The sequence below is a fragment of the Chroicocephalus ridibundus genome, chromosome 23 (assembly GCF_963924245.1).
Source record: "Chroicocephalus ridibundus chromosome 23, bChrRid1.1, whole genome shotgun sequence".
NCBI classification, from domain to species: domain Eukaryota; kingdom Metazoa; phylum Chordata; class Aves; order Charadriiformes; family Laridae; genus Chroicocephalus; species Chroicocephalus ridibundus.
Genome location: NC_086306.1, coordinates 4145036 through 4155412, shown reverse-complemented (window position 1 = coordinate 4155412; position 10377 = coordinate 4145036). Strand labels below are relative to the sequence as shown.

At 53.2% G+C, this 10377-nt stretch overlaps 1 protein-coding gene across 1 annotated transcript; it reads right to left on the bottom strand.

Annotated features, from left to right (window-relative positions):
• Positions 1 to 3357: 3357 nt before the first annotated feature.
• On the bottom strand, positions 3358 to 6374 carry NKX3-1 (NK3 homeobox 1). Its single transcript, XM_063358791.1, has 2 exons — positions 5833 to 6374; positions 3358 to 3758 (listed from the first exon to the last, which is right to left on the bottom strand). Exons 1-2 carry the CDS (start codon positions 6182 to 6184, stop codon positions 3358 to 3360), a joined length of 753 nt encoding a protein of 250 aa, XP_063214861.1. The 5' UTR covers positions 6185 to 6374.
• Positions 6375 to 10377: the final 4003 nt, after the last annotated feature.

Here is a 10377-nt window from a genome sequence, read left to right as displayed (position 1 = left end):
ACCTCGTTGCCTACTTCGGCTTTGATTTTTTATTTTTTTTTTTAAATTTTTTCTTTTCATTTTAAAGCTATTGAAATACAAAATTAGGCTGGGGGTGGTGGTATTTCAGCTCACTTTCTGTTCGGGAAAAGTGGCTGCTGCCAAGAGCGGAGGCGAGGGAGTGTGTGCAGGGGCAGGCTGGGACCCAAGGTCGGTCCCTCCCCGCCTCCCTACGAGGGGGAAACCTCCACATCCCGACACCTCCCAGGATAAATTCTTCTTCTCATGGTCCTGCGGAGCCCAGCGCTGCCCCTGGTCGCGCTGACGCCGTGGCAGGACTGGGAGACAGGGGCAGAAATAAACGCTGGGACCAGTGCTTGTAGGGCAAAACTCCGGAGGCCACTGGGATTGTGCTTAAATTGCGGGATTTGCGGGTAATTTGGGGGTGATAAAGACAGTACGGCGCTATATAAGCGCTTACTTTGGGGAAAGAGTCGCCTGTTTCATGCCCATGGGGCAGTAAATGGGGTTAGAAGGTGCTCGGTGGGACTGGATGAGTGACGGAGCTGCATTTGGTGCTGAGCACCCAGAGACAGTGATGAGCGGTGATTTCCCACCCGCAAAAACCTCCTGAGCTTGGCGTTCGTGCCGGTTCGTTGCCCAAAACTCACCCGGGAGCTGCGTCTGCAGCCGTTGTTGGTGTGAGAAGCGGGTGCCGGCGGCTCATTTTGTGGCAGAAACGGGGATGAAAAGAAAATCCGAACCCGGAGTGAAAAAAAACCAAAAACCGCAGAGGCAGCTTGTTTTTAATAAAGACTCTGAGCTCTTTATTCCAAAGGACAACGCACATCAGATAAAATAATATCAAAAAATATGTACAAAAATAGCGACTATTTGCCCTGGACTCGCTTTATACCAGCAAAGTTACGTACGAGCAGTTGGGTGTTGAAGCAACAGGGATATTTTACTGGTTATAAACCATGAGCTGGGGCGGGGGGGGGGGAAAGTAGCTACGACACAAACATTTTCCCAAAGAAGCGTCCAAGAAATTCAGTTTATATCCAATTTTCCCGGCCCGTTTCAGTCCTTCCCAGCGTAACGCTCCCGTCCCTGCTGCTTTTCCGCTGTCTGTCCAAAGGACGCACCGTGAGCCCTATTCAGGGGCAGCTCCGGGATGGTCAGGGCTGCTAATCCAGTGTTTTTAGTGCAAATATAGAGGTTTTGCATTGGTTTAAGCAGCATCCCGAGGGTGCGGGTGAGCCTGGGGGGGTTTTGGCAGGACCTTCCCCCCCTGGAGATGCCATGGGGAGGGATGCGTGCCCCGCGGGGGCTTGGCTTCCAGGCCATAAGGGTTTGTGTTGTTTTTTTTTTTTTTTTTTTTAATTTTTGTCGTTCCAAGCAGCGGATAAGCAAAGTGCGAAGCGGATAAGGAGCAGGGCTGGGTTGGAAACACATTGCAACAGTGAGGGAGCGATGGCCTTCTCGCCCCCCGCGAGACCGGGCTGGGGGATCCGCAGCACCCGAGGGCAGGAGCTGGAAGAAAAACCTTATCTCCAGGGATTCGGGGTTACTTTCAGCCAACTGGGAAGCCGCTGGTTGTCCTCCAAACTGGGCAAACAGCTTCGCTAGCGGTGGGAGCTGGGTTATCTGCCACCAAGGGCTCCAGTTTGCAGGTTCTCCTGGCCCTGCCCTCCCTTCCCCGGGGTTTTAACTCACCCCCGGACCCCCAGCAGCTTCGTCTTTGCCGTGTCTGTGCGTGAGCTTTGCGAGAGATGGATCCTTCGGCAAGGCAGAAAGATCCGTTTTTCCCAAAAACCTTGTTAAAAGGGACAGATCCAGGCAGTTTCCTACCATTGTTTAATTGTCTCTATTTCCCTGCTGCGGGAGGGAGTTGGAGCACTGAGATTTTTAATTCTCTTTTGGAAAGAACAGGCACCGTAGGAACGTTTCTGGAGGCTCACAGGGAAGAAACCTCCATGTTTTTTTTTGTTTCAGAAGCCTAAATTTGTTCCAGCAGAGCTACGCTGCTTTACACGAGCTGAGAAAAAGCAGTCGATGCGTTTCCTCTGTGGGAAATCTCATTTATTTCTACGCTTTCTCCCATGGACTCAGCGGCATCTAAAGTTTTAAGTGTGATTAGCTAAAAAAAAAAGAATAAAATAATAATAATAATCTTTGCGACTCTGCTAGTGCAAATAGTTGTCGTCTCACTAAAATATCACTCGTGAAGGTGCTTGCTGCCCCGGCGCCGGGAATCGGGCTGATTTCCCTCGCAAACAGGGAGTTTGCTGCTTTGAGAGCTGACGGGAGCGTTGAACCCTCGGAGCCGTTGCTATTTTAAATAGCTTAGACGGGAACGCTCAAACAGCGCCAACACCCGGATATGCAAAACTCATCTGTCATTGCGCTATTGTCCCCGCTCCCGAGGCTTTCTGGTTTGGCTTCCCAAGGCTGTTCGGGCACCGGCGGTTGCATCTCGGCCGGGGAAGGGATGGGTTTTGGGGTGGGGGGGGAGCTGGCGCCGCTCCATCCCGGCAAACCCCGTCCCCGGCCGCAGCTCTGTGGCCATCGGGCACTTCAGGTTGTGGTCGCTGGCGGCAGAAAGGGGTTGAATTCTCCCCAAAAGCCACCGGCGTTGCCCCAGGCGGAGGCTGCGGTGCTGCACAGAAATCTTGCGGGGGGGGGGGCTCTACATCCCCTCCGCGACCGTTACCAATAACGGTATCCATGGCAGAAATGCAAAATTTTTTTGCCTTTTTTTTCTTTTTTTTTTCCCAAACCTAATTTTTAGACGGCGCAACAGCTGGGGGCCATTTCAGTGCCAGCCCAGGACCAGCAGTTTGCTTTTTTGCTTGATTTCAGCCAGGGGCAAAGGCTTCGGGGGGGGCGCGGGTGATTTGAGAGGGGCAGAGAGGGGCGATCGCTGCCTCCGAGGCTGGACCACCCCTTTCTGCCCCCAAAACCACCTGCAATATTTTACAGCCGCAGCTTGACCCCAGAGCGGTGCTATCAAGCGTGATGAATTACACCCTTTTAAAATATTGGTATTGTTTTTGCGTTTTGTTTTTTTTTTTCGTTTTGACTGATAGCGACGAGAGAGGCTCGCGCGGCAACCAGACGATGCCAATCATTACTGCGAACGGAGCTCTCGCTAACGAGCGCTAGAAAAAGCGGCGCAGTATTATTTAAAAAAAAAAAAAAAAGAAAAGAAAAGAAGAGGAAAAGGATGCTTTCTGCTTAATAAAAAAAAGGATATAAGAGAAAAAGGACGCTTTCTGCTTAATAAAAAAAAAAAAGGAAATAAGAGAAAAAGGATGCTTTCTGCTTAATAAAAAAAAAAAATAAGAGAAAAAGGATGCTTTCTGCTTAAAAAAGCGGTTACCACCAGGAGGGATTCCAGCCGTTCAAGTAGTAGAGGCAGGGTAGGTACTGCCAACCCCCCCGCAGGGCCAGCAGCGATGCCGGGGGGAGCTCGGCCGCTTTCTGCCCGGCCAGATGCGTGTCCAACCGGCCGATTTCCGCGGCCACCTGTTTCCTCTTGGTTTTATACCTCCTGTTCTGGAACCAGATTTTCACCTGGGTCTCGGTGAGCTGCAGGTTTTTGGCCAGGTGGGCTCGCTCGGGGGCCGACAGGTATTTTTGGTGGCTGAATTTCCGCTCCAGTTCGATGACTTGGGTGTGGGAAAACGCCGCCCGCGAGCGCTTGGCTTGCTTGGGGGGAGGCTGGGCGAGGGGCAGGGGGGGCTCACACTCCGACAGGTCGGTCTCCGCCGTGGCGTCTGCGGGAGGAAAGAGCTGAGAATTACCCGCTTGAAAATTGCCTGAACCCCTCGCTTTTTCCCTTCCGGGGTGCAAATTATTCATATAACCGTGGAAATATTTTGATTTAGTGAAACGTTTGATTTAACAACTGAATTTAGTTTAATCTTAAGGTCACATAAGGGAGTTTTTTCTTCCTAAATCCCACTTTCTTAATTCATACCAGCATGCATTCAATAGGAACATGCATGCAATATCAACATCCATCCAATATCAACATCCATTCAATAGGACCATGCATGCAATATCAACATCCATTCAATAGGAACATCCATTCAATAGGAACATGCATGCAATATCAACATCCATTCAATATCAACATCCATTCAATATCAACATACATTCAAGGGACTAAAATAATCCCGAAAGGGTTATTTCGCTATGCTGGTAGACATCTGCCTACAACCTCAAGGTGCTGTTGTTACGCCCCTTAGGGCATCGCCAGCGCTCGAGGTTTTTATTGCAGAATCCAGACTGTTAGGCACTTCTCTGAAACATCCTCGCTGCTGTGCCTCGGGGAAAAATCTTGCTCCCCAAAGAAAACAAATTTTTACCCTCGAGATAACCCAGCAATGGGAAACGAGCACAGCTTAAAGCGGACTCTAAGTTAGAAAGCACTGAAAATAAATTCCACCCTTTTCTCTTTCCCGACTCCGGGGCAATGGCAAGGTATTTTGGGGGGGGGGGCGGGACAGGTTTTTAAACCTTCGGGCCTGGTTTTACAGCCGTAGCTGCAGAGCTGGCCTCCGGTCACAACTCCAAAGCCGCATCTCAGTGTTTGCCTCCCACTTACTTCTCATGGCACCGATGGGTGCTGAGCTCCCTGGGAAGTGTCAACCCTTAAAACTTCTTAAGTCAATTTATTTATGCAGTTAGTTCCTTTTTGTGCATTACCCAGCTTGGAAATAAGCCAAATTTTTTTTCTTCCCCCCCCCCCCCCCTTAGTCATTTCTCTGTATACTTTCTGAAGATGTGAACGTAACGCTTAAGGTCGACACAACGGGCTTAACTCCCGGCTTGTGTAAATCACGGCGGTCCCACTGAAATCCCTGGAGCTGCGCTGATTTCCACTGGCGATTTGGTACCGCTTTTAGTGATTTTTTTCGTAACAATCAGCCTGTCTCTGAACTTGCTTTTATGTAAAAACTTCTTTTAATAGAATTGAAACGCGAAGCCAAAAATTCCCCTGGCAAGGGCTCTCTTAGCAAGCACGAGCCGGTCGCTGGAGAGTTCAAAATTGCTTAAAATTGCTTTTTTGGCTGTTGCAGCTCAGTCCCGGCCCGTTTGGGCACGGAAAGGCTGCGTCCCCTCCCGCAGCCCCGGCCGCTGCTGCAAAGCCAGAGGCATCGGTCAAAAAAATTTGCTTTTGAGTGTGATTTTTCACCATGTTCTCCCGCGGCGATACGTTATTCCCTGCGATGAATTTAGCCATTTTTTTTGTGCTGGAGAGGGATGCTGCGGCAAGGGGAGCGGGGGGGTGTGGGGTGTGTTATTTAATAAACGGCGCGATGTGCGGTGGCGGAGGCAGGAGCCCGCGGTGGAATGGGGGCTGAGCGGGTGGAAAACTGCTGCCGACAGCACAAATCCAACACGGGCGCTTCCAAAATATCCCCGAGGAGCTCGGCCGTGGTGGCATCACCGCGCTGACGGCTGCGTGGCTGGGCACGAACCGCCTCTCTGAGTTAGCAGCCCCAAGCTGACCTTTCGGGGGGGCCCCCTGGGTTCAAAGATGACTTTATTTCCCAAGACAGGGCAGAAATGCCTCGACTGGGTTTGGTTTTTAAAGGGCGTTTTGGGCAGATTCAGTCCTTTGAGTTATTTGAAGCGCCTGGCAAACAGTTTGCAGGGAGTTGCGATTTCTCCTGTTTTCCCACCGGCAGAGCACAGATACTCCCTGGTATTTAAACCACGGGCTAATTGGCTCCGGGGTGCTCGAGGCGGCCAGGTCTGGATCCTGCCCCGTGGTTGACCCAAGCGTAGACATTTCTCCATCCCCTGACCATTGGGCTCAGCCAGGAGCTCCCACCCCCTTACCTGCATCCGCCTCCTGGGGGGTCCCTGGGGCTGGGGATGCTCCTGGGGGACGAGGGCTCCCGGGGGGGTGTTCTGGGGCAGCCCCCGGGACCGGGCTGCCCTCGCTGCCCTCCGCCGCGGCCGTCCCCTTCTCCCCATCCTCCGGGCTGCCGACCCCTCCACTCTTGCTGTTCTCCGGCAGCGCTCCCCGCTCTGCCCTATCCCAGAGGATGTCTTGGATGAGGAAGGACGTCCGGGGCCTGGAGGAGGAGACGGGCATGGTCTGCTGGGCTGCCGCCGGGGGCCGGCTCATCCCTGCCGGGGTGCTGCTGGGTGCTCTCTGCCACCTTGCGGGGAGCACCCCGGCACTCATCCTCCTCTTCCTCTCCCTGCCCAGAGGCGCGCTGGCTTCCCACCCTCCCGGCTCCGCATTTATAGGGCAGGCAGCCAAGCCTCCCGGGCCTGATTGGAGATCCCTGGCAGGAGTTTACGCCCTTCGGTTGTGTCTTGGCTCCGGCGGGTTTTCTGGCTGCTTATTTCTCCATCTTGCTCCGGACGCCCTGCCCCACGCATCCACGGGGTCACAGCCAAACCTCAGCCTCCGCCTTTGCCCCTCTCTTGCTGGTCCGAGCTTCTACGACGAAAAGAAGGATGCCGAAGCGGGAATTCATCTTTTTGGGGATCAAAATGCTCCCAGGGTGGGGGTTTTTGGTGAGAGAAAGGGGGAGCAGCATCGCTGCCATAGAGGGATGCTCTGAAAGGCGGGAGCATCTGCATCCCCTGCCCCAGCCTCAGCCAGCCGGTGTTCCCGGTTGTGGAAATGATTTATTTCCTGGGGAAATGCTGTTTTCAGGTGGGAGAAAAAGGGAAGAAAATAAAAGATTTCGGTTTGTTTCTGTGCTTTATTTATTTTGAGGGCTTTGAGGGTTTTCTTCAAAAACCTTCCGCTTGCAGTTTGTTGAAAAACAGGGGGGAAATGTCAAAGATATTTTCATCAGCTGCGCAAAGCTGCTCTAGCGAGGGCTTTAAAATGAAAGTTAAGATAGAACTTTGCTCCAGAGGCAAACGCTTGCACAGAAAGGGGCAGGGAGTTCACATGAAAATTTAAGCCTGAACCTCGGACTAATTCCTCGGCCAGCTGTGGAACGGGACGGCGTTTATTTAAGAAGAATTAACACCTTTATACACCATCCTGCGAGGCCCCGTGTCCAAAGGCACCCGGAAGGGGCAAAACCTTCCTGATTCCAAGAAAAATCACGAGTCGAGCTCTCTGTCATGACAGATTTTTTTTTCCCAACTACCCACTTTATTTGTAGTTACTCTTCTAGAGTTTGTGTTCGGAAAAAAACTCCCCGCTCCCTACACAAACAGCCGCGAAACTCCCCCCCCAAGACGTGGGCAGCACACGATTAAACAAATCCCCTTGTCCCATCATAAGGCAAAGGAGCGGGATGCAGGTGAGGGATGCTCCGGGGATGCAGATGAGCAGCATCCCTTGGAACTGCAGGCACCCTCTGAGCAATGTATGTATATACAAATATATATTTATGCGTATGTGTATATATATACACACATACACACACATACAGTGACCTCCTGTAGCCCCGTTGTCTGCAAACTCCTTTTGCTGTTGGAATAACGCAGCAATAATCAGCTCTCCTGTTCCTAAAGCCTTCACTCAAACCCAGCCCCTCTTCCGCAGCCGAAAAGCCCGGGCATGTTGGGGTTTTTTTTTTTTAACTTTAAAAAGGGAAACAATAGATTTCCTTGAAATCCCCTGAGGACTTTGTTGATTTTACAGGAGGGTGTTTGGTTACGGCAGCCCGGAGCGGGTTGTGCAGACGTGCCCCAAACCCTTTTCTCTCCTTCTTTAACCTGCTGACGCTCCCGACTTAGAAAACGTCCCCCTGTATTCACCGTAAGATTGGAAAAATTCAGAAGCTTCAATAATTCAGCCTCATCATCCCCCTATAGTCTGAGAAAGGGAGTTTGGAAGGATTTATGAGTATTATTGCAGCCGTGCCCCGGCCGCTGGCCCTCTAACCTCCATCCTTGGTTCTTGGAGGGCGGATGAGGAGCCCCAGGGTGCTGCTGTGGCTGCATCGGGTAGGTGGGATGCCCCACAGCTCCCTCTCCACCCATTCCAGTGCTTAAACTGGATCCCACTGTGTTGCCCAGGTGGGAATCGGGACGGAGGGATGCCCTGGGCCTTGGCACGCCGCACTGCTGGGCTTGCCCAGCCGGGATGCTGGCCCGGGGCAGGATGCCGTGATGCTCCCTGGGGACACTCTGCGCCCAGTCTGGGACCCAGTTTCCCCACTGCAGGGACCCCTCCCCTGCCCTGGCTGCTGTGGGAGCTCAGCACGTGCCTGTGCCCCCGCCGCACACCCGGGGACTCAGCCTCGTCCGCGGCTATTTTGGGCTCTAGCAAAAATACGTGACCACAAGACCCAGCAGAAGGGCTTCTGTCCCCAGAAGCTGGGCGGTCCCCTTGCTTCCGAGGGGATAATTTCATAGAATCAGAGAATCATGGAATGGCCTGGCTTGGAAGGGACCTTTCAGATCATCCAGTCCAACCATCAACCTGACTCTGACAAAACCCATCACTAACCCATATCTCTAAGCGCTGCGTCTGCCCGGCTTTTAAATCCCCCCAGGGATGATGCCTCAACCCCTTCCCTGCGCAGCCTCTTCCAATGCTTAATAACCCTTTCGGTGCAAGAATTTTTCCTAACATCCATCCTAAACCTCCCCTGGTGCAACTTGAGGCTGTGTCCTCTTGTCCCATCGCCTGTTCCTTGGGAGAAGAGCCCGACCCCCCCTGGCTACCCCCTCCTTTCAGGGAGCTGTGGAGAGCGAGAAGGTCTCCCCTCAGCCTCCTCTTCTACAGGCTGAACACCCCCAGCTCCCTCAGCCGCTCCTCAGAAGTTCTCCAGCCCCTTCTCCTTGTGCTCCGGACCCCTCACCAGCTCCGTTGCCCTTCTCTGGACACGCTCCAGCACCTCAAGGTCTTTTTTCTGTGGTGAGAGACCCAAAACTGGGCACAGCGCTCGAGGTGAGACCTCACCAGTGCCCAGTACAGCGGGACGATCACTGCCCCGGTCCTACTCACCACACTGCTCCTGATACAGGACATTTCATTTCAATTAAGCATTTTCCTGCACATGGTGCTGGGCTGTTACACCTCTGCTTTCCAGCCACAGCTTTACCAGAACCGTTAATGGTGCCGTCTGCCCGCTCGACCCCTCCGTCTGTAGGTCCATCCCGGGCAGCTTCGTCGCGCAACTCTTTTGTGGTCAAGTCTCTTGTCCCTTCATCGCCAGCGCCCGCATCCCCGGCTCGCTCGGTGCAAATCATAGCATCATAGGATGGCCTAGGTTGGAAGGGACCTTTCGGATCCATCCAGTCCAACCCTCAACCTAATTTCAGCTTCACCTTATAAATATTTTTGGTGTAGCCATTTATTACAAAAAATTTATTTCTATGATATCACATTTCCTTCTAGTGTCACATCATCAAAGATGAAAGCATAACCGGTAGCTGATGAGCAGTGAAGCGTTTGGCCCAGGAGAGGAGTTTTGGCCCGGGAGAAGGTTTTGGGGAAAGCTGGGCTGGTCTGCGTGTGTTTGGTGTAGCGGGTAATTTCGGATTTGGGCTGGAAACGGGAGGTTTGGAGGAACAGCCCCAGCATGTGCTGCGGAGAGGCGGGTGGCAGAGGGAATCCAGCAAACACTGGGATTTTAAGGATATCCCGACCCTACTGGGCTTTCACGAATCCCCTCCAAAACACATGGAGGGAGATAAATGCTGATTTCAGCGCTCACGATTCCCATTTTCAGGCTTTTTTTTTTTTTCTGAGCCGGGCAGGGTAGCAATTTCCTTCTTTGATTTCTGTATTTATTTGGGGTGGGGGGGAGTTTCATGTGATTCACCTCATTTTATTGCCGAACCTCACCGGAAAAACGCTCAGTGTTGTTAAGACTTGCGGGGGAGCCCATGGCCTGGGGATGCTGCTCTTTGCCGAGGCTTTCCCCGATGCCGGCAGACTGACCCCATTCCCAGACACCCGGGTCCCCTTCCCGAATGTCTGGCTCCCCCCCCGGACTCCTGGGTCCCCTTCTAACCCCATTCCCGGACACCGTGTCCCCTCCTGACCCCATTTCTAGAGGTCTTAGTCCCCTTCCCGGACACTGAGTCCCCTCCTGACCCCATTCCCAGACACCAGGTCCCCTCCTGACTCCATTCCCAGACACCTGGGTCCCCTTCCCAGACTCCTGGGTCCCCTCCCGACCCCCTTCCGAGCCACCAGGTCCCCTCCTGACCCCCTTCCCGGACACTGGCTCCCCTTCCCAGACACTGAATCCCCTCCTGACCACATTCCCAGACACCCGGGTCCTTTCCTGACCCCATTCCCGGACACTGTGTCCCCTCCTGACCCCTTCCCAGATGCCTGGGTCCCCTTCCTGGATATCTGGGTCCCCCCTGGACTCCTGGTTCCCCTCCTGACCCCATTCCCAGTCTCCTGGGTCCCCTCCTGACCCCGTTCCGAGCCACCAGGTCCCATCC

Bases quoted from the DNA above. Each gene is read 5' to 3' on its own strand.
- NKX3-1 (XM_063358791.1), bottom strand. From the start codon at position 6,184: ATGAGTGCCGGGGTGCTCCCCGCAAGGTGGCAGAGAGCACCCAGCAGC. The intron at 3,759-5,832 runs GTAAGGGGGTGG...TTCCTCCCGCAG, and splicing joins CCCCCAGGAGGCGGATGCAG to ACGCCACGGCGGAGACCGAC.